Genomic DNA, 23,622 nt, shown 5'->3' on the forward strand with positions numbered 1-23,622 from the left:
GGGAGAGCGCAGTGATCCTCCGGCAGCGGGGACTTGGGGCCACCGGCCGATGCGTGCTGGGACCTGCGAGCCGCGGCCGCAACAGCCGGCTCCCAGTTCCCGTCACTCCTCACACTGCGTTTCCCCGGCGCCCCGCCTCCAGAGTACAAAGCGAAGGAAAGGGGCCGAACCTCGGCTCGGCCCGCCCCCTCTCTGGCCCCGGATTGGCTGCTGCAGTTGTCCGTCCAGAATCTATTTTTTGATGGAGGAGGGGGTGCCTCCCAGTCTGCCCCAGATCACGTTTGCCACCAGCAGCCAACCAGTCGGGCCCAAGTCCTCGGGCAGCAAGCGATTGGGGGCGAGTGAGCTCGGCTCCCCAGTCCCCGGTCCGGGTCCCCCCCCGCCGGGCCCGAGGCGGTATATCCTGCCCTCCCCGGTCACCTCCCACTCGTGGAAGCGGAGCCGCGGCCTCGCTGTAACGCAGAAGCGAAATGTAGCCAGCCGGGTGTCGCGGCTGGACGCTCGCCTTGGCTGGGGGTGTGGGGGGGCACACGGGGGGCCGAGGAGGACTGCCAAGGAAGAGGAGTGATGAGAAGAGGGTGTGCCCTGCACCCCCCGAGACCACGGGCCCCTGCTGCCACTCGCCAGGCGCCCCCTTTCCTCCCAAGCGAGGGGCAGGTCAGTGCTGTTGAGTCTGTGGGGGTGCGTAGGTGGCGGGAGGGCGGGAGCCTTGGCGCGCAGCGCATTTGCTGAGTGTGAGTCCTGGAGAGACGTCGGAGGCCACCCGGTTACTTCTCCCCCTCCCTGGGGTTGGGGAACACTAAAACGGGTCTTTTTTTGTCCTCGCAAGGGAGGAGGGTATGGGGTATCCCTGGGCCTGAGGGCCGTCCCAAGTTTCCTTTCTGCAGGAGTGGGTGAAGGACTGGCTGCTTCTCCTGCGAGCCCCCCTTTCAGGTTAAGTGGCCTGCCAGGAAACCAAGAGGGGGCGGGGTGTCAGGTTTTACCGAACTCAGAAACTTTTCTGGCATTGGAGCAGTGAACTCAGAGGTTTCTCCTGGCCCTCTAAGTGAAGATCTTTGAAAGAAACTCAGTACAGTGATTGGAAAAGGGGTCTTGGTGATGACTGAATTGATAGGAAGAGAAAGAATTCTCTTGGATCAGTTCCTGGGGTTTGATCCAGCCTTTCCCCAGCTGGGGTTGACTAATTGTGAGTGTTCGGAATACTTAAGGGCCTGTTCATCCTACCTGTGGAAACTCTCTTTCAATTTATTTTTTACTAGTGAGAGTCATTCTGGTGAAATGAAATACGATGGAATCAAGGTTCAGGGAGTCCTTTAAGCAAAGAAAAGTAGGACCACCACAGCCAGAGACCTGCTTTGGGAGCAAGTGTGTGTTTGCTTGTGGTGCTTGAGTTTTTGTTTTGCTTCGTTGCTTTTCTTTTTATTTTTTTATTGATATTTTGGGGGTTTTGTTTTCATTTTTAGGATTACACTCTATCAGACTCTCAGTAATCCTGGAGAACAGGGGGGAGCCTAGCTTACTGAAATGTATGAGTGATAATGAAGAATGGTTTTACCCTCTCCTTTCAAACGGAGATAACTACCTTGTTCTATCTGACAAGCTCATGGGGCTAAGCACAGGGGGAAATAAGCAGAGACAGAGGCCTGGATCCAAGTCAGCGTCTGAGCTTTTTGTAACACTGTTGACTCTCAAGGGCAGGAGTGGGTAGGCCTCTGGCTCTTGGCCTTGGTCTGGCAGGCTTGCCCCACTGCCCAGGGAGTCCTCCTAGTTTTGTTGTGTTGTATTTTTTCCCCTTGGGGGCTACAGCGTTTAGGGGCCTGGGGGCCTTTACTCTGATCCTGTGTCCCCACTGTCTTGTGATGATAAACAGTAACTCTCTGTAGCCAGGTGGCTGTGTAGGAAGTTTACAACTGAATTTGCAATTTAACCCATGGAGAACTCACACTTAAATAATCCTGAATCTTACTGGAATTCAAAAGGGATCTCCCTGAGGACACCCCTGCCCCACCCCAGGCTGCTGAGAAGACTAGGTCTTCTGCACAGTTTTCCTGTGGCAGTGGGTGATTGGTTGGGAGGATGGGTGGGAATAGCACCTGCTGGGCCTCCAGATGTAGCAGTGCTGGACTGAGTAATTTAACTGGAAAGAGGAAGGCAAATAGCAGACTCTATAACAAACTGTTAACTGCCTTGGGGAAGAATTCTGCCAGTATGAGCTGTTCTTTGCTCTATCATAACATTCTCTCTCTGTCTTTTTTTCTCCTTCCCACATAAGGTGTTCCACACAGATCCTCGTGACTTTAAGGACCAGGCAATTGGGGAGGTACAAAGTCTTCCCAGGAAGGGAGGAAATCTCTGGAAGAGAGGGGAAAGACAGCAGACACTGCCCTGGGACCACCCAAGCCTGAGGTGCTGTGGGAAACCGAAGGCATCAATCAGGAGGAGCAGGAAGGAGCCCCAGACCCAGGTGGAAGCTGTGTTCTGAACCATCTGAATTTGGTCTACTTTTCACGAGAGAGGGGCTGCCTCAGGGGGCACTGCAGCCTTGGGCTGGGCCCTTCTCTGGATGCCCCCTTCCCTGAGGAGCTTGCCGCTGAGAACCAAAGAAGATAAGGGGTCAGACAGACTTCCCCCAGGCACTGGGCCGGGTGGCTGGAGGCGGGCATCTGCACCCCTAGTGGTGGGCTGCTGAGCCTGGTGAGGAGTTTCTTCTCCCCTCCAGCTCCCGGCTCCAGTGCTTGATGGGGCTGCTTGTTGGTGGATCAGTTTTTGCACTGCCTGGTAGCAGCAGAGAGCCGTGGGAAGAGGACCCGCGGCACCCAAGCCTGGGTTTCCCCCAAGACTAAGTTCTTTCCTGAGTTAGGGAGAGAAAAAGCAGAAAAAAGAAAGTTCTCCCCTCCTCTCCTCCCTGCCCGTCATGTCCTCTAAGCCGGAGCCGAAGGACGTCCACCAACTGAATGGGACTGGCCCTACTCCCTCTCCCTGCTCTTCAGATGGCCCCGGGCGAGAGCCCTTGGCCGGGACCTCAGAGTTCCTGGGGCCTGATGGGGCTGGGGTGGAGGTGGTGGTGATTGAGTCTCGTGCCAATGCCAAGGGGGTTCGGGAAGAGGACGCCCTGTTGGAGAACGGCAGCCAGAGCAATGAAAGTGACGACGTCAGCACGGACCGTGGCCCTGCACCACCCTCCCCACTCAAAGAGACCTCCTTTTCCATCGGGCTGCAAGTGCTGTTCCCCTTCCTCCTGGCAGGCTTCGGGACTGTGGCTGCTGGCATGGTGCTGGACATCGTGCAGGTAGGGCCTGAGCAGGGCGACTCCTCCCTGGGAACCAGGGCCACCTTGCCTCGGGGAAACTACAGCTTTTGGAACTTCCTCTCCACCTCCCTGTCAGGGGCATCTGCTGCTTCCTAGAATACTGTTTCCCTTTGGATCACATCTTCAGTTTCTTCTTGGTCTCTTTACTTTCTACAGAAGCCTCGAGGAAGCTGAGTAGCCGTGGGGAGGAGTCAGGGTAGTATTGCTTAACGGTAACAGAATTGGTTCCAGAGCTCAAGCTTGGGGAGGGAAGAGAGGACAGACAGGGCTGCCTCCTGAGCATTCCTGCCAAACCCAACTCAGTAGGAGACATCTAACTGGGTCTCCTCGTGGTGCCTTCTTTCCCCTTCACTTGAGGTTTCAAGGATACCCATGGTAGAAAGCTCGGTTTCAAGTCTCTCCTCCATTCCCCTGCTGGGCAGGAATTTGTTCAGCTGCCAAGAGGGTCTCAGATGAAGTGAGAAAGCTCTTAAAGGCATTTGTGCTGCTTATCTTCCTGCAACCTTGGCAGAGTCTCCTTGGGGAATGGGGATGGGCACATGCAGCCTAATACACGATTTGGGGCGTTGGCATAATAAGACCTAAAAGAGCTAATTATGTGCTGTAAATCGGAACATGGTGTGACCAGGCCTGGGCAGAACTGTCTCTCCTCTTTGCTTCTCAACTCTCTGTCATGAACCTGCCCTGGGCAAAGAGGGCTATTTATGAGGGTACTGGGTAGAATGAAGCATAGATGTTGGCAGGACCTGGAAGCTAAAAGCCGGGGACATGCTTAGCTTATTGTGAGTTAGGACTTACCCCAAAACTCCAGGTCGGAGAGAGAAAGTTGCATTTCTGGGTAAAAGTTTTGAAGCACAGTATGAAGGTGCCTTTTAATTTTTAATTTGGAGACAGGTTCCCAATAAGTTGCTCAGGGGCTCACTAAATTGCTGAGACTGGCTCCAAACTTATGATTCTCCTGCCTCAGTCTCCTGAGTCACTGGGATTACAGGTGTGAGCCACCAGCCCTGCAGGTGCTAGGTTTATCTAATTCAGTCAACAATGTGTTTCAAGTTCCTGCCAAGTTCTGGGCTCTGTCCTAGGTACTCAGAGAAATAAGGAAGCAGGAGGAGACCTGGCCTGCGCCTATTGGGACATCCCCACCAATGTCGCCACCCACTCGCCTAGTATTTCCTGACTGTGACATCTCCCAGAGGAACACAAAGCTCGGCATTATTTCCCCTGTGCCACGTCAGCACTACAACCATGCATATAATGACTGCTAGTAGAGTTCACCCTATGTCCCAGGGTACTGAAGGTGGTTGGTTCTAGGTGATTCCTCCAGCACTGTCCACATAGACCTTGAACCCTTCAGGAGGACCCTGTATATTTGGTTGCTAATGAAAATGGTGTTTATGTCAAAGTGCCCAATACTGCCTCCCCTCTCCCCAAACTTGTTTTCATGAGGATAGTTTCTACATAGAGGTGAGGCAGCTAGTGCAGAGTTTAGGGTTCCCTTCCTAGGGTAGCAAGCTGGAGAAGGAGAAAGAGAAGAAATGAGCTAGGATGCTGTTTCTCCACCATTTCCATCCCTTTCCTGTGGCCTTGGTATCATTCTTTGCGTTTTGGGGCTGGTTGGCCCTACAGAGGGGTATGAGACTGGGAGTGTAGTTCAGTGCTGGCCTAGCATGCAGAAGGTCCCGGGTTTGATCACCAACACCACAAAAAGAAAGAAAAGGGGAGGGATGCCAAACCAAGATCCACTGGTGAACTTAGAGCGTTGTTTTATTTTCTGGATAATGACAGTGAGGAGCATTTTGGGGACTTTTCTGTAGGCCCATGAGGTAGAAAGTATAATCACCTCTATTTTATAGATAGGAAAACTATGGCTTAAAGTGAGTAGGTAACTTGGCCATTGGTCATCTGTCCCCAGAGCCTGTGTCACTAACCTCTGAGACCTTCAGCATGGCCGAGGTTTGCCAGCTAAGTTAAGCCTAAGTCTTTATCTTCCCCTGAAGAAGAGTTACTGGAATCTGGAACAATGGAGCTAGCTTCTGAAAGGAGCAAGAACAAAAGTTCTTGAAGGGTAGGGAGGGACCTGTGACCCACCTATCCTACACGTCAGAGGATTCCAGAGCTGAACAGCCTCTGACATATTGCCCTATACCTGTCAACCTGAGCCATTGAGAAGCCTAGGTAGTAGGGGACATTTAATGCTGCCTGATGTGCCCACAGAAGACCAGCATTTGCCCTCAGTGTGGCACTTCACCTCACCCCAGAGGGTCCAGTTGGTGTGGATGACAATGGCTGGTTTGTCCTTATCCCCCTCCCCCAGCCTTCCCACTACAGCTGAGCTGGAGCAGGCCCTGCAGATGGCCGCTGCAAGATCACAGACAGAAGCGGGTGGGTGCATAAGGACAGGGATGTGGCACTACAGGAAGACTCTTGTTCTAATGATCTCAGATACAGAAGGATTTCTAAGAGTTCACACCTATATTCCCCCTTCATACACTAAGATGGCTGTCACTGAGACAGTCTGAAAGTATCTAAGAGACAGGGATCATCTGGAGGAGGTGGCTGTAGAGGATTCTAGTGTCAGAGCAACAGACAGAAGTCTGTGTGGGCCCTGGTTCAGATGCCTCCGTGGTCCAGGGTCCCCCTGCTGCTGAAGACCCAGTCTGTTCCTGAAAGGCCCATTTCTGTCTCCTCTTAACTACCCTCTTGTGCATGTGCACAGCAGCCTCAGCAGTGAATATGGAGCTGGTGTACCAGCCAGAGTAGAAAAAAGGTTAAGTGGACTGCAGTTCCCTCCAACTTGACCACGGTAGCCAGAAGTTCCTGCAGCATTTGGAAGGGAAGCAGGCTTGGGCCCAGTGTCGGCTTCAGAAGGGGATTATATAGGGAACTCCATGCTGCCAATACTTTATGGTCCACCCCCTGCAAGGCATCCCACTCCCTTAATCTGTCAGCCTTTGTGGGGGATGGAGATGGCAAGAGATGGGCGACCTGCACTAAAATTCTCAGCTAGGTGAGGATAGGGAACTCCCAGGACCTTATTTTAACTCCTCATTTTGCAAAGGATTCCAAGAAAAGTAGACAGACACCTGCCCCATTACCTTCTCCTCTGTGTCTACAAAGAGTCTACAGAGATGAGAATGGATGACTGTGTAGCCTCAGGGAAGAGTGGGGAGCAGTTCCCTGGCAGCTGGCCTCATGGCTGCCACTGTTCCTGGGCAGGACACTCAGATCCCGTCTCCCTTGACCACCCTTCTGCATCTGCCTGATGTCAGGACACCCCATTTGCTCTTCTCACACTTGGTACAGTACTGTTTGCCCAGGTCTTACCCTGAGACCTTTCACGGATGCCTCTGGAACACGTTTCAGACCTGTCGAGGCAGGGATGCTGTAATCCAATGTCCCACCCATTCCTCACCTTGAAAGGTCACCTCCAGCCCAAATGTCCCAGGTTCTTGTGCAGCCAGGTGCCTCAAGCTTCAGTCTAAGAACTCAAGTCTTCTTAATGTCTGGATTCCATCTCTTCCTGGCTCTGACTTTCCTCCTCACTGCTCCCCTCCTGGAGCAGAAAGCCTTAGGCCAGAAAGCTTGAAGGCAGCTTGGGGTGAATGTGTGAGGCTGGAGGAGATGAGGGGTGGAAGAGTCAGGTTGGATGTGTAAGGAAGAGGTGCTGGTGGGGCCACTGAGGTGCAGGACTTAGGGTGATTGCACAGAATCAAGATTAGTTTTGAGCGTGGGAAGCACAGTCTCATCCTTCACTTCTAGAACATCAGGGAGTGATGAGCCCTCCACCCCAAGGAGAGAGAGAAGGGAAGGGGGCTGCACTTCTGAAAAGCAGTGAAAATCCATAGATGCTCCCCTCGCCCCCAAGCAGAGCCGGGTGTCCTGGACCCTTTTCCATCCCCAGCAGAGCAGAAAAATGTAGGTGGCACCTTGGCCAACTGCTTGGACTTCAGTGGCAGATACACTCCCAACCAGGATGAACAGGATGGGCCTGAAATAGGTCAAAGGAGGAAGAAGAGCAACTCACTGTCTGTCCCTGCCACATCCTACCCACTCCTAACCCCAGGACAGCCTGCTTCCTAGGCTGGTTCCACATCACCAGCCTCCCAGCCACTCTTCCCGGAGCCCTGTGCATGCCTGCACGTCACAGCCTCCCCTGACTGAGCTGCACCTTTGAGAGGGTTTTGTGGGTGAAGAATGTATGTGTGTAGGAACTGACTGCTCTTACCCAAGTGCCAGCTACAGGCTTTGCTGGGCCAGGGGTCAGCTAGTGAGTTCCAGGCTGTTGTACAGGGGCTATTCCTGTGGCTGCTTGTTCTCCTTGCATATCTCAGCCTATCCCTCCTAAAACTCCATTCCTTCTAGGTCTTTCTGTAGTTAAAAAGAGAGGGTACATGTTTGCCAGGAACTAAAAAGATTTGGGGATGCTTAAAATGGTAGCCAGAGGGGCTTTGCTAAACTGTATACATTTCTTTGTTATTATTATTATTTGTTCTACTTAGTTATACATGACAGCAGAATGCATTTTGATTCATTGTACACAAATGGAGTACCACTTTTCATTTCTCTGACTGTACATGCTGTACAGTCACACCATTCATGCAGTCATACATGTATATAAGGTCATTTCTTAAATTAAAGACAAGGAGGGGCTGGCGGTGGAGCTCAGTGGTCGAACACTTGCCTAGCACATGTGAGGCACTGGGTTCAATCCTCAGCACCACATAAAAATATATAAATAAAATAAAGGTATTGTGTCCATCTATACCTAAAAATATTTTTAAAATAAAGATAAGCAATAATTCCTTACAAACAATTCAGAAAAGCCCTCTAGGCTTTTCACTCTGCCAACCCATACCCACTGCACACACCTAACCAGGAGCTCAACTGTGCATGGAGCTGGCAGCTCGGAAGCAGACAGGGCAGATGTGTGGAGGCGAGGATAGGAGGTGAGGTTGTGCTTTGAAAGCCCAAAGTCAGCACCCTCATCAGGGGAGAGGCAAGGAGGGAAACTCTTCCCCCTCCTGGAGCTGTTGTCCAGTTTGGGACGAAGGAGCCCGTAAAACCAAATGAGGTCAGGACTACAGGGAGCTGGAAGCCCAGTGGTGTGCACCAGCCACGTCCAAGAGTAACAGTCCCTGAGCTTCTCCAGACCAATGGGGCTCACTGGGGCTGCCTCAGAGGTGAGAAGGGATTTGCATCCCTCCAGTGTTTGGAAGGAGCCGCCTCTTCTAGGGGCTGCCTGAAAGCTCAGGAACTGCTGTTGAGGTGGGAGGTGCCTCCTCCCCCTCCAACATCCTCAAAGTGGGGCTTCCCTGAGGAGAGTCCTGGGTCCTTTAGGAGGCTCAAACTAGTAGGGTCTACAGACAAGTGTATGCTCTAACCCTATTGACGTGATTCCTTCCCCAGGGTCCTATTAGGGTCCCCAGTATACACACACAGAACTCTGATGAGAAAAGAGGTCATAAAAAAAAGAGAGATCTTTGCTTTTTGGGACTGCCCAGTGTCCAGCCCATTTAGTTCCTATCCCTGGCCTCAGCCCCCTCTGATAGTCTAACTTATTTTTTTTAATTATTGTGGTTAAAAAAAAAAAAAAAAAAAACACATAACATAAAATTTACTGTCTTAACCATTTTGAAGTGTCTTAAGTGTTTGGAGTACTACAAATCTCTAGAACTTCCATCTTCCCTAGCTGAAACTCTATATCCATTTAACACTAACTACTCCTCCATCCCAGTCTTAGGCAACCTCTGTTCTGCTTTTCCTTTTTATGAATTTGACTACCTTAGAGACCACATATAAGTGGAATCATATAATGTTTGTCTTGTTGCAACTGACTAGGTTATTATAATGTCATAAGAATTCATCCATGAAGTAGCATCTGACAGGATTTCCTTCCTTTTTTAAGTCTGAGTAATGTTCCATGGTGTGTAAGTACCACATTTTGTTGATCCATTCATCTCATCAGACACTTGAGTATGTCCCTATCTTGGCTATTGTAAATAATGCTGCTCTGCACATGGATATATAAATAACTCAAGATCCTGCTTTGAATTCTTTTTTTGTTGTTGTTTTGTTTTGTTTTTTAGTATTGGGAATTTAGCACAGAAACATTTTACCACTGAACTCTGTCCACAGTTCTTTATTTATTTATTTATTTTTATTTACTTATTTATTTATTTACTTGAGATAGGATTTCACTAAACTGCCCAGGCTGACCTTGAACTTGTGCTCTCCCTGCCTCAGCTCCTGAGTAGCTGGAATTACTGGCTTGCACCACGGCGCCCCATCTCCCTGTTTAGTGCAACATTTTGCAATCCCACCAACAGTGCACAAAGATTCCAGTCTCCACATCTTGCCAACACTCATTATTTTCTGTTTGTTCATTTGCTTGCTTCATAGTAGCCATCCTAATGGGTGTGGGTGATATCTCCCTGCAGTGGTGACTTGCAACCTTGCTCATATTTAATGATAGAGTCCTGACCCTGGAATTGCCCCAGAGACCATTTAATCTCATTCCTGAATTGAGCATTTTAGTCAGGAGTTTGAGGCACTTGTGACATGTCTGAGATACCCAGCTGGGCAGTTGAAGGGAGCTAGCATGAGGGCCCTCCCTGCATCTGTTGTAGGAGATGCCAGGCTTTCAACCCGTGCCCTTGCCTATTACAGCACTTTACCCCCAGGCCACGATACCCAGACCAACCTGTGCATATCCACCTGGCCACCTGCCGCTCACCTGCTCTTCCCTCTCCAAACCTGGAGACTTTCCATTCTTAAAACAAATAAAGGAAATCACATTGCCCATTACGGCCAGCAGGGAAGACACATTCCCAGACTATTTTTGCAAGTTTGAATTATAATAAAGAGACTTTCAAGTAGCCCATCCTGGCTTCTGCATTGTTCCCTCTTAGCATTAGTGAGCGTAATACTCTCTGAACCTCCGTTTCTACATGCACAAAATGGGGATTAAAATAGCCCCTCCCTCCCTTGGGTTGTTGAGATGATCAGATGAGAAAGTACATTAATAGACGTGAACCAAAGAAATTGGTAAAAAGATCCAGTACTGATTGTTTGGGAACTACAACACAATACTAACCAGTACTGAACTTGTCTGGGAACTAAAACACATGTCCCCTGACTCCCAGGCTAGGGTCTTCACAAGGGTGCACTTCCTTTCCTATCTAAGAAGCTAGGGAGGGGACATAGACTGAGGGAGTGCGGACAAGGCATAAGAAAGCCCCTTGCCAACCAGCATATAGAGCCAAGGGGCACAGTCTGAATTCAGAGCCTGCCCAGGAGCGTCGCTATGACTGAGGCCCAAAGCCCTTGGAGATAGAAACCAAACAAATGCTCTAATCTCCCCAGCCCCGTGGAGCCCAGCTTTCCACAGCTGAGACAACACCACCAAAGCTGAGGCTGTGGAGAAACTAGACTAAAGGCAAAGGGCTGGAAGCGCAATTTGAAGGGGGTTGCAAAGGAGTTCTGGGGTGAAAGCCAGCTTGAGGTAGCTCAGCCATGTGGGTCCCCACCACCTTCTCCCCTGGCTGCAGAAGAGCAGGCAGAGGAAGTAGAGCCATGCAAGGGTCACCCCAATCTGGGGACGGAATGGGAACTATGTTATTAGGAAGCTTGCTTTGCTTCCAGGGTTCTTGGAGGGAAGGTGCTGGATGCTGTCTCCCTTCTGACCCCATTTCCTTCCCAAGACCCTGATCCCACACCATCTGTTCAACCTCAACGCCAGTCCTTTGGGACACTGAAATTCCTGAGCTCTGCTTTCACCTTGTAGCACTGGGAGGTCTTCCAGAAGGTGACGGAGGTCTTCATCCTGGTGCCTGCACTGCTGGGGCTCAAGGGGAACCTGGAAATGACCCTGGCATCAAGGCTGTCTACCGCAGTGAGTGTCCTGGCTGGGAGGAGGGACACAGACGACTCTGGATAGCACAGAGGGCCACTCGACTGCCTTCCTGGAGCGAGGGCTAGGGTGGGAAGGGAGGGCCTGGCTGGGCAGGTGTAGGGAGATCCCAGGATGGGTGGTTCCCAGGCTTGCTTTCTGGATGTCCCAACCTTCGCTGGATGCCTGCCCCAACCCCTGCTTTGCAACCTGCCTCGTGACTGTTTGTACAGCTTTGACAGGCGGGCACCATGCTGGTCCCTCAACCCGCACAGGTGGGGGCCTCCTCTGATCTCCAGCCCTACTCTGCAGCTGGGCAGGAGCAGAGCCAGGCCCTCCCAGCCCCGCTCCCAGCCCATTCCCTTTCCCCCAGGCAGCTTGTTCTTTAAGGAAATAGTCAAGGAGGAACTGCTGATTACTTCCACCTCCTATAATCCCTTAGATCGGCTGTGACCATTCAGGGACTGAGCCAGATACAGGGCTGCTGAGTGGGAGGCAGTAAAACTCGAGTGGCCAGGGATATCCCTACTGGCCAAGAGTCTGAAGAAGGCAGCAGAGCGAGGGAGGCACCAACCTAAAGCATCCAACTTCCTCTACCCTGCCCCTGGTCCATGCCACCCCGTACTTCCCAAACACCGCAGCCCCAGCCCTACACCAGCCACTCACCTGTCCTGGGAGTAAGAAAGAGATGCACCTGCTTTGGGAGCCCTGCTCCCAACCCTCTCAGCTTAGGGGCTCAGACTCTTCAGCCCTTTCCCTCTCCCCCAGGTCCCCTCTTCTCCACCATGTTGTTTTGTTTTGCTTTTGTGATACTAGGAGTATCAAAATTTTATTTTGAGAAAGGGTCTAAGTTGCCCAGTCTGGCCTTTACCTTGTAATTCTCTTGCCTCAACCTCCAGAGTAGCTGGGATTATAGGTGTGTGCCACTGGGCCCACCGTTGCTTCACTCTCTAGGACTTTCATGTCCTAGCCTTAGTCTTAGGCCACATGCACTGCCTCTTGATCTGGTCAGGGGTCTAACACATGGAGCCCCAGGCCTTTTCCAGCCTGAAACTTCAGCCCCTCCTCCTCCTCCTCTCAGGCCAACATTGGGCAAATGGACACACCCAAGGAGCTCTGGAGGATGATCACTGGGAACATGGCCCTCATCCAGGTAAGAGAGCCGGCACTGGGCTGGTGCTGGGGCTCAGTGGTAGAGCGCTTGCCTAGCCTGTGTGAGGCACTGGGTTCAATTCTCAGCACCACATATAAATAAATGAATAAAATAAAGGTCTGTCAACATCCAAAAAATTATTAAAAAAAAAAAAAAAAAAGAGCCATTATAAAAGCCAGTGAACTAAGCTTTCCCCTTAATCATGAATCTCTAAAAGACTTAGGTCAGGCCCAGCTGGCTCCTGAGTGAATCTCCAGCATTCTGCAGAGTAGCTCTAGGAAGTAACTAGAAAAATGACCAAAATGGAGAGAGCCCTAGCATCTCCCATCCACGGGGTGTAGGGGCCTTTAAGCCCCTGTAATAGGAGCTGTCTCAGGAGTGCTGCAGTGTCCTCTGCCACTGTTGTCCCATCTCCCCAGGAGGCCACATGGGTTCCAGACTGGATATCTTTCCCCTTGAGTCCCAGGTCTTGACTCTGGCTGAAGTCTTTGGTTTGTTGACCTCTACCCCCATTCCCAGAGGAACACTCATTCAGCCAGTAACATGTCCTGGGCTCCCGCAGGGTGCCCTGCCCAGTACGAGTGTCTGGTGTGAAACTAAATAAATAAAGACATCCTTCCAGCATGGGAGGACTGAACAGTCCAGTCCAGGCTGCCTCCTGGGGCTGCGTAGGGCCAGGAAGAGTCTGCTGAGTGCTCGGTGACCTCGGCTAGCAGCCTCCACACCACTCCTCCTCAGGTGCAGGCCACGGTGGTGGGCTTCCTGGCATCCATCGCAGCCGTCGTCTTCGGCTGGATCCCTGATGGCCACTTTAGCATCCCACATGCCTTCCTCCTGTGTGCCAGCAGTGTAGCCACAGCCTTCATTGCCTCCCTGGTGCTGGGTAAGGAGGGAAAGGGGGCGCAGGAGGAAGGAGGGCTGCCCCAAAGTTGTTGACTATGGCTGGCACCTCTACTCTCTTTTCCTTTGTTGGTACCCCTTTATTTCCACTCACCCCTCCTGGCCCACCTCCCCCTTCTCTCTAGGTATGATCATGATTGGAGTCATCATTGGCTCTCGAAAGATTGGGATCAACCCAGACAACGTGGCCACACCCATTGCTGCCAGCCTGGGTGACCTCATCACCTTGGCACTGCTCTCAGGCATCAGCTGGGGACTCTACCTGGAACTGAGTGAGGCTGAGGCCACCAAGAGTGGCTCAGGTGGACTCTAGGGTGGGATTGGGAGATGTGGTCATTGTGCACATGTGCCAGGGGTCTCTTGTGTATTCAAAACTGCTTGGTTTGAACAGTTCGTCATTCCTCCTGACCTTAGGGAGATGAGGCTAAGAACTCATCTCAAATTCATGCAGGCAGCAGGGACAGGAGATAAGGTATCTGAAATATATTCCCACCTGGTGCTGTGGCTTTTGTTTCCCTGGGAGGCGTAAGACAGAAAGGATAAAGGAAGGAACTGAAGGTTGGCACCTTCTTGCAAACTGAAGAAGCAAATAGGAAATAATGATCTCTGAGATCAAGAGGCCTGTTGTCTAGTCTCGGCCTCTAATAAGTTTAGTGCCTGGGTAGCTCTCTACCTTGGTTTCCTTGTCTACAAAATGGGCAAGGCTGGTGCTGCTTACCTCCTGGGCTTGCAGTGAAGACTAAATGAGGTTGTATGGGTGTTTAGCATAGTATTGCTGGTGATCTGTTGGTCTATGGGGACATGTGCAGGTTGAACCTGGGGCAAGCGGGGAGCAGAGAGCCACAGTGCTCATCTCCCTCTGATTTCTGCCCCCTCAGATCACTGGAGATACATCTATCCCCTGGTGTGTGCCTTCTTCGTGGCCCTGTTGCCTGTCTGGGTGGTGCTGGCCCGACGGAGCCCAGCTACGAGGGAGGTGTTATATTCAGGCTGGGAGCCTGTCATCATTGCCATGGCCATCAGCAGGTAGGCTCAGGCGCTGAGTTCACACCTACGCCCTGCATTAGACTCTACTTAAACCCCGGAGAGAAGGGATATGGGGAATACCCCAGAAATGCACTCAGTAGTACATCAGTCACACATTCTTCCAATGCAACAAATAGGAACCATCTGAACTGGATTTCATTCCAAAGCATGGTGGGGTTTTTTATTTGTTTGTTTAGGTGGGGTTTTTTTAAAAATATTTTTTAGTTGTTGATGGATCTTTATTTTATTTATATGCAATGCTGAGAATCGAACCCAGTGCCTCACACATGCTAGGCAAGCACTCTACCACTGAGCTGCAACTCCAGCCCCCAAAGCACTGTGTTTTGACCAAGGAAACTGAAAAAGTACAGCTGGATTCAGGGTCACATATGATGTCATCAGGGCCCCAGGAGAGTCTGTCTCTTGGGTCTGCTTTTCACAGTGATGGCTTACAGCCTAGGTCTACACTTTGCTGACCCGGTTCCAGCAGGAAGAGAGATTCTTCACCCCAACACTTGCACAAAGTCCTAGAATAGAGTTTTACTGGTTCTCATCTGGTCACGTTTCTATCCCTGAACCAATGCATGGCCATCATTGACAGTGTCATGTGGACAGCAGTGACTGAATTTGAGAGAGGTGGTTCCCTGAGGAGTACTGTTACCAGAAACGAAAATGAATGCCAAGCAGTCGGAATGAAGGGGTCCTCACAGGCAGGCAGTCCTACAGGCAGCTCCTCAAACCAGCTTGGGGGATGGGTATGTGAGGTGGCTGCCTGACCTGGCACCACCAGCTTGTTCTGGGCTCATGGTGCCAAGTCAGGGTGTTCTGAGCAGCAGCCAGTTCTGGCAAGGGAGGTGAGAACTGAAAGATGAGGAGCCATGGTGCTTTCCTTTGTCCCCAAGGCTAAGTGAACTTTTTTCATCCCAGAGACCAGGGCAGAACGCTTCGGTGGTCTTGGTGTCATCTTGTCTTTGTGTCTCTGTAGTGTGGGAGGCCTCATCTTGGACAAGACTGTCTCAGACCCCAACTTTGCAGGGATGGCTGTCTTCACACCTGTAATCAATGGTAAGGTTTGGGCATCAGCTACCAAGGGGCAGGAGAGGGACAGAGGAAGGGGATATAGGGGGTAGATTTCTGTTTCAGTCAAAGTTACAGCAGGCAAGAGAATTCAGCTCAGAGCTTAAGACTTTATTGAAGAGACTGCTCACAAGGTAGGGGCAGGGTAAAAGGACCAAAAAGGGATATTGAGGCATGCAGAGATTAGCAACAAGGGAAGAGCCTCTGGTCCTGAAGGCCAAGGAGACTGGGGAATCGTGTTGCAGGAGCCCACCAACACGGGTAAGCCCCTGCCAAAAAGCAGAGAAGGATCCAGAAAGAAATACCTGACCCCTCTGCCCCCCACCATCTGCTCACCTACGGGTACCTCCCACTGCACAAACCCAAGTGAAAGCAGCCAGCACAGGAGGCCAGGGGATGTGGTCTGTAGGCCAGCCTCCCAGGACCCAGGACTCAGGGCAAGGCTGAAGAGCAAGACTTGGTCAGGGTGTGAGGCAAAGAGAGGACCAGCACAGTTCCTGGAAGCACCAGATTAGAGCTTGAAGCTCAAACCTGCTTAAAACTTGTTACTGGAATCCGATCATGAGCACTAGGTGCCCAGGTCTGCTCAGAGCACTGGAGCAAATGAGGCGAGGCAGGGCCTTGTCCCCTCTGCTCTGTGGGCAGGCAGGTGCGCACTCTGTCCTGGTGGGACGTCAGGCTCTGAGTCTGCACATCTGCCTGTTTCCTTGCCATTGCTCTCATAGCCACACTGGGGTCCCTTGGGACCACCACATCACCACAGGAGGGTGGACCCTGGAAGATCCCTGGGAGCAGGAGTGTATTTGTCTTCCTTCTTAGTGTCTCATTCTTCTCTTGGGGACTGGGGACTAGGCAGTGCCTACCGAGACCGTAAATGAAGACAGAGGGCAGTGCCTTTACAGAAGAACGCCAAAAAGTAAGGTCGTTTCTCCCCACCACCCTGAGCCTAAGTCCTGTGTGTCTCCTCAGGTGTTGGGGGCAATCTGGTGGCAGTGCAGGCCAGCCGCATCTCCACTTTCCTCCACATGAATGGGATGCCAGGGGAGAACTCTGAGCAAGCTCCTCGCCGTTGCCCCAGCCCTTGTACCACCTTCTTCAGTCCTGGTAACAGCAGATTCATAGCCTGCTGGTCCATTCCAGCCTGGGAGTTGGGGTGGGTGGGAGTGGAGGGATAATCATGCCATTTGCTTAAGAAACAGCTGGGGAGGCCCAGGTACAGGATTCTCCTTTGCTAAACTGTGCCATCTGTTCTGGAGGGCAGAGCTCAGGTGGGAAGGTTGTCTTTCCCTGGGACACCCTAAGAACTGGGGACCACAGGATGGAGAAATAGAGACCGTCAGCTGTCTGCAGCCTGGGAGTGTGGTGAGGGTCCTCCTGACTGTGGCCTGGGCCCAGGACTTTTCTCCCAACCCACCTCATGCCCTCTCTTCTCTGGTTACAGATGTGAATTCCCGCTCAGCCCGGGTCCTCTTCCTCCTTGTGGTCCCAGGACACCTGGTGTTCCTCTACACCATTAGCTGTATGCAGGGCGGGCACACCACCCTCACACTCATCTTCATCATCTTCTACATGACAGCTGCACTGCTCCAGGTACAGCCCAGCAAGAGCAGGAGTACAGGGAAGGGCCAAGGCTGCTGCCTTGCGTTGCTAGGAAAGGAGGCCTGGTCTTGGCCCATCAGGCACCTCCTTCTCTGGCTCTGGGTAGCTGATAAACACTGAACAGAGTTCAGAAGAACAGACAGTATTTCCAGCAGAATCACTAACATGCTGCGTGACTTTGACCTAGTTGTTTACCTCTCTGAGCCTCAGCGATGTACATTTGCAAATTGAGAGGAAGGGACCAGAGGTGGGGTTGCTCAGCCAGTGTGCTTTGCCACCACCACCACTGGCCACAGAGTTCCACCTGGAGCTCCCTCTGTTTTGCATGCTGGGCTTCATTTAAATAAAGGGCTCCACCGCTTGAAGAAGTGTCAAAACCCTTGCACTGGGTAGTCCATCTATAAGATCCCCTCCACCCTGCCATGACACTTTCTATTTAACCCTTCCCCTTTTGCTAAACCTCCCCACCCCCAACTTCAGAAAGGTTGTACATTAGGAATCTTGGCGTGGGCTAGGCTTAGAACCAAGCATATACTGTTTCCCAGCAGTTACTCAGGTGGCCACGCTTCTGTGCAAGTGGGGTCACATACAACCACTGTGGGAAAGGGCAGGGCGTGTGTGCCGACGGTCTGCAGGGGAGGCTTTCAGTTCATCTCTTGGCTGAGGTTGGAAGGCTAAGCCTTGGCTCCATTACCCATTATGAATACCCTAGGGACACTCTCGCCTCTGCTCTTTTCTCTGGATCTGTGGAGGAGCAGAATATGACACTTAATCCCCTATAAAGTTCTCCCTGATCCCTTTGCCGCCGCCTCCCAGCCATGTGTCCTGAGGCTGCTTGGAGGCTAGAAGTGAGGACAGCTGCTGCCGTTCCCATCCTGGAGCATGTCCCAAAGGCCCCCTGGCTATACTCCTTATTTGGGACTCTTCTGCAGCAGCTGGAAAGGGTGTGAAGTTAAGGGACGCTGAACTTCACCCAGGGTCAGGGCTATAGCTCAAGGCACCTGTGTGGAGGGCAAGGAGAACGTGAAAGGTGCTGGAACTGTCACCCCTGACTTCCTTGACAAGACAAGAGAGCAACCACATTTGTCTAAAACTAGGTAACAGCTCTGGCTTCTGCCTCTGTTAAGGGCTCTGCTCCTGCATCTGAGTCCCTTAGGGCAAAATTTTCATACCACAGTATTTGCAAAGTAGAGTCGAGAGTGAAACTTCCCAGATGATTATGTCAGGTTTAACCATCAGACACCATTATGTTCTCACACCAGTGCAGTCACTTAAGGAACCCAAATGTCAGGCACCATGCAGATACAGGCCTGCCCCAGCACAGTGTTCTAGGTCAAAGTGCATTCTAAAGTGTGCGTGAATCTCATTAACATGCAGATTCTCATTCAGGAGATCCAGCATTTCTGAAAACTCCCAGCTGTAGTTGGTGCCACTGATTCTGGGCCCCCTAGCATGATTCTGCTCTAGATCATTCTTAATTATCTATAGTAATAGAAGGTAAGTAAAGGCACCAGTAAATCAAAGCACCAGATGATTCACATATTTTGGAATTACAGTGCATCGTCTTGCTTTATGTTTAGTTGACTTATCCACAATTCTGTTTTGCTAGAACTAATGTTAAAATAAACTTGCATCTTTGAGCCCACAGCAGCAGAATGGGAAGAGTCAGGAGAAAGCCAGCTTGGAATGGTCAGCTGTTATTCAGACAAACATGCCTGCAGTGACCTCAAACAATATTCTTGTGCCACTCTGCCCAGAGGAGAAATCCCTGCAGGAAAAGCTCATTTCACTGCCAGTTTCCTGCCAGGCTCCTAGAGAGGCCAACCTGGCAAGGAAGGAGTGACCCGAGAATGGGCTGACCCAGAATTAGAGGCAAGAGGGCTCAATGCCTTTGTGGGGAAGGACTGAGGTTAGGAAGCCCCTGGTTTGGTAAGTTTGGGAGCTGAACGTGATGCCACTGCTGGCCACGGCAGCATCTTCCCTTTAAACAGCTCTCATTTTGCCTGTTGGTAATTGTGGGTGAAGGAACACGGTGGGAAAGTGAACTGTCCCAGCACAGTCACTGTGGCTGGCCAAGCCTCGTGATACGCTGAATGGGTCCAATCGTGTGGCCTCTGGCTCCCCCTGGAGAGAGTGGATGGCTACAAGCAGGACCTCTGTCTCTCCAGGTGCTGATTCTCCTGTACATCGCAGACTGGATGGTGCACTGGATGTGGGGCCGGGGCCTGGACCCGGACAATTTCTCCATCCCGTACTTGACTGCTCTGGGAGACCTGCTTGGCACTGGGCTCCTGGCACTCAGCTTCCATGTCCTCTGGCTCATTGGGGACCGAGACACAGATGTCGGGGACTAACTTGGCCGCTCAACCTTTTCCCTCTGCACTTCGTATTTGAATTTTTTCTTTTGTTCCCCTCTCCCCAACCCACCCCACCACTCTCACCTCTTTCTAGGACTTCACTTTGATACCAAATTCTCATTATTTTCAATGGGAATTTTTATACATTGAGCCGTTTGAATAGCAAGAATTCAGGAAGGACAGATGGACTGAGATAAGCAGTTACAAGTAGATTTTTGAGACAATCACCAAGTGCAATTTCATGGTGGGTGCCTCCAGGTGAGGTGGACTGGGACAGGGGGTTTTTGTCTGGAATCTGGGGGTATATGACTTAGCTTTAGCAACCTCAGTTGTGGCCCTAATGAGAAACCCTTTGTGAGTGGGCTCTGGTTTTTTTTGGTTATGTTGTTTTCTTTTTCTTTCTTTGGTTGAACAGAGGGATAAATAAATAACACACACACAAACACACACATGCATACACACTTGTAGAAATGGACCAACTTCAAAGCACTGGGCAAGAGACAGCTGCTTCAGGCCCCCTGTAATCCCAGCCCTACTCTCTGCCCTCTGAACTTGAGCCCTCCTGCTCTCAGAAAGAATAAGGTGGACTAACGGTTCAATTTGTGCACGTGCCTCTTGCCTGACTGCCTGGTCAACATCACCAGTGCTCCTTCTGATTGTTTTTCAGTTGAATGTCATCCAGGAAGAAATAAGCAGTGGCCTAATCTCCCTGCGAATTCATGTCTCCCCATGGGTTTCCCAAGATCCACATCCTCCCTGGGCCCGAGGACTCTTTGTCTCTGTTTGGCTCTTCTCTCTAATTACATCTAAGCACTACCTTCCCTAGAGCTTGCCAAGAGGGGTTCCAAGATTAGGGACTGAGCAAAGCTATGTGGAGAATGACTAGGAGGTTGAGGACAACCAGGGGTGTTTCGTTGCTGCTGTTTTTCCTGAGGACGTAATCATGTGGTCACCTTGGCCTCTATTACTTCCTAAAAATCATTCATTCTATCCTTCCTTGGAGGTCAGTTGTTCTCTCTCTTGGTTCCTGCCCGCATTCATTCACTCATTCAACAAATTCCCAGCCTCCCCAAGATGAGCTCTTCTTCTAACATGTTCTGAACCGTGTACTGAGCAATGTTTATTGGGTGCCTACTATGTGTTAGGTACTATGCCAGGCACTGACTAGCCGGTGGTAAGGGAATCACAGCTATAACCTCGCCTCATTCCCCAGGTTACAAAGGTCATATGCCCCTTTCAATATGGCAGACAAGTTCCCTCAATGTAGATATTTGCTTCTACTTCACCAAGCCAGGTCCGCCTTGTTCTTTCTAGACTGTAACCCTGCAGTGCTGACCATAACTCAAGCCACCAGTCCCATTGTTTAACTAGTGTCTGTATCTCTAAACTACCCTTCTTCACTTTCCCTTCCTCCTCTCCTCCCCACGCACCCAAAAGAGGATTTAGAACTAGCAGGCCGGACACCAACTGGCTGCTTCTGCTTCTCTCAGCCTAGCAAAAAAAAAAAAAAAAAAAAAAAAAAAAAATTGAGAGAAATCTAGAGCCTCTGCCTCTTCCCAACACATAGCTCCAAACAGCTCAGAAAGCTGTCCACACTCACATGTGCCAATCTGGACATCAGGATGCAGACTTTTTCTAGCCTGTCAGGTACCTCCCCATAAACACTCTCCTCTGTAACCTACAGAGCCACATCCAAGGGAAGAAGGTTAGGCCATGGGCCTGCTTCTACCAGCACCAGGCCTTACCCTGGGAACTTGCCCTAGACCTCTAGAGACTGTCCTTTCTCTCCCATTTTCTCCCAGTCCACCTTCTGGAATCATAGAACCTTAGAACTGGAAGGAGTCATAGAGGTTATCTAGTTGGAGTTGTGTCCAGCAGAGTTCATTAACACCAACCTGGGCCTGTTCCTTCTTTTCCCTCTGACCTCCTTTCATCTTTTCCTCCACCTCAGTACACACTTGCCCACAGACTTGTACAGACACCAAACCCTGAGGCTGTGCCCCTGTGATCTCCAGCCACCCCTGCCCCAGCCTCTCACACCTTCCTCATCTCTGGAGTTCAGCCAGGCTGTCCCTGGAGAATCAGTCCTCCTTTGCCTAGAAAGCAAAAAGACCCCAGGGTCTGAGTGTGTGAGCAGAGGAGGACTATGGGGCAAGAGGGAAGGAAAATGAAGTTGACGTCAACAGAAGATTTCATTTCTTTCCCCCTGATTGCACCAACTGCATGTACTTTTGGCCTGGCTGCAAGGAGCAATATTGGTTTACTCTTGTATCCTTCAAAAGTTACAGAACTGTGTCTTAAGAGAATTATTTATAGTTACTATAACTGAATTGACAAATGTCAACTTAACTGATAAATTATATTTGGTAAAATAAAGAGGACGTTTATTTAAATGGTTGATGTTCTTGTGTGGCTCATCAAAAAGCAACTCCAACCATTTCTTGGGCTCCCTCTGAAGTCACACCCCCTCCACACTCAGAAGTGGGAAGAGACCAAAGTGTGAATGAATGAGCGCTGAAACATCTCTTCAGTACAAAAATTGTGTGACAGAAAACACACATTAGTCATTTGTTGAGAAACAGTGGTGCTCTGGAACATTCCAGGAAGGCAAAGGCAGGATCTTTGCTTTCAGGAGATCATCTTGTGGTCACTAGGCATTACCTCAGCCTTCTTGTGCCAGGGTGTGAGTACCTTTGAGTTATGGTCTCTTCCATTCAGAGATCTATAACTGGGCAGGGTCAACATGATAACAGCTATTATTTGTTGATTATTTACTATGTGTCTTCACTGTGCTCAACCTCATGAGCCCTCAGAAATATGCAACTGTTGCCTCGCAAGCACAAGGCCCTGGGTTCAATCCCCAGCTCTGGAAAAAAAAAAAGATGCAACTGACTGCAAGAGGTCTGGTGTCAAGACAGTCCTGGACTCAATCCCAGCTCTACTGCTTTGTATTTGTAGGACCTTGAACAAATCATTGACCCTCTCTGAACTTCAGTTTCCTCATCTGTACAAATAACTTTTTTTATAGGACAGTTAGGAGACTTTAACGAGATAGTGAACATAAAGCACCAAGTTCTGTGCCTGGTATATACGAACCCCAAAATTGTTATTCAGTATTACAGTGAATGTGTTGGTCAGGTTTCCATCGTTGTAACAAAATCCCTAAGATAATCAGCTTCTAAAGAAGAAAGATTTGTTTTGGCTCACAGTTTCAGGTTTCAGTCCATGGTCAGTAGGCCCCATTGCTTCAGCCCTGTGGTGAGGCAGAACATCATGGCAGGGAGCTCATGGTGGAGCAAGGTACTCCCCTCCTAGTGTCTGAGAAGCAAAGAGGAAGAGACCAGTTTTCCACAGTCCACTTCAAGGGCGTACCCCCAATGATCTGAAACCTCCCACTAGGCCCCACCTATTAACAGTCCACTCCCTTTCAATCATGCCAGGCTGAGGACCAAGCCTTTAACACAGAGACCTTTGGGAGATGTTCCAGATCCAAGCTATAGCAGTGGGAAAGCACTGTAGACCAATGGCTAAGCCACGTCCATACGCTGACCACAGGACCAAATGGAAGGAGGCTCAGGGAGCAGATAGATAGAAAGGGCACCTAGTCAAGTCATGGGGGTCAGGAACGTAAGCCTCTTAGAGGCTGCTGAGAAGAACGGGAGTTAACCTAGCAGAAAGCACAAGGAGGAAGAGCCATCCTGCAGAGGAAACAATGCGCTATGCAAGCAAGGGAGCCTGATGCTTTGGGGAACCACAGATAGTACCGTAAAGCCCGAGTGCCGCGGGTGACCAACCACACGACCTTAGGAGAGGCAGGTGTTTGTGATGAGGCAATGTTTTGAAGATGGCAGATACAAAAGGACAGAGTCAGAGTACTGCTCCCCCCAGGTCTGTCTGACTGCAAAGCCTCTGATAGGAACCACTGTCGCCCCAGAACACAGCCCCTACAGGGGACTGCAAAATATTATAGGGCACATCCTGGGTACTGAACACATGCTGATCTCAGAAATCAGTCTTTATAGCAAGCCTGGGCTCTAGAAAACTCTTCAAAGTAGCCATGTGTTAACAAGGCTATTAAGTTAGAGAAAGAGGATAATTGCCTGTTAACTATTTATATAATGTTTTACAATATAGCATATTATGCTATATAATATGTTTTTAAATAATAATAGCCTTATTTACAACTTCAATATTATCCCTAATAACTTTTTTTTTTTTTTTTTTTTTTTTTGCGGTGCTGGAGATTGAACCCAGGGCCTTGTGCTTATGAGGCAAGCACTTTACCAACTGAGCTATCTCCCCAGCCCCTAAT

At 50.4% G+C, this 23,622-nt stretch overlaps 1 protein-coding gene across 2 annotated transcripts; it reads left to right on the forward strand.

Annotated features, from left to right (window-relative positions):
- Positions 1-266: 266 nt before the first annotated feature.
- Positions 267-21,708, forward strand: Slc41a1 (solute carrier family 41 member 1). 2 transcript variants are annotated; one of them, XM_047520515.1, is made up of 11 exons: positions 267-657; positions 2,273-3,289; positions 11,094-11,201; positions 12,280-12,351; positions 13,090-13,234; positions 13,377-13,553; positions 14,130-14,277; positions 15,263-15,342; positions 16,324-16,458; positions 16,796-16,944; positions 19,122-21,708. In XM_047520515.1, the coding sequence occupies exons 2-11, from the start codon at positions 2,915-2,917 to the stop codon at positions 19,305-19,307; spliced, it is 1,575 nt and encodes a 524-aa protein (XP_047376471.1). In that variant the 5' UTR covers positions 267-657; positions 2,273-2,914; the 3' UTR covers positions 19,308-21,708. The 2 variants fall into 2 exon arrangements, with proteins under 2 accessions (XP_047376471.1, XP_047376473.1); XM_047520517.1 differs by having other exon boundaries at positions 13,377-13,523.
- The last annotated feature ends 1,914 nt before the right edge of the window (positions 21,709-23,622 follow it).

Source organism: Sciurus carolinensis, chromosome 12 (genome assembly GCF_902686445.1).
Source record: "Sciurus carolinensis chromosome 12, mSciCar1.2, whole genome shotgun sequence".
NCBI classification, from domain to species: domain Eukaryota; kingdom Metazoa; phylum Chordata; class Mammalia; order Rodentia; family Sciuridae; genus Sciurus; species Sciurus carolinensis.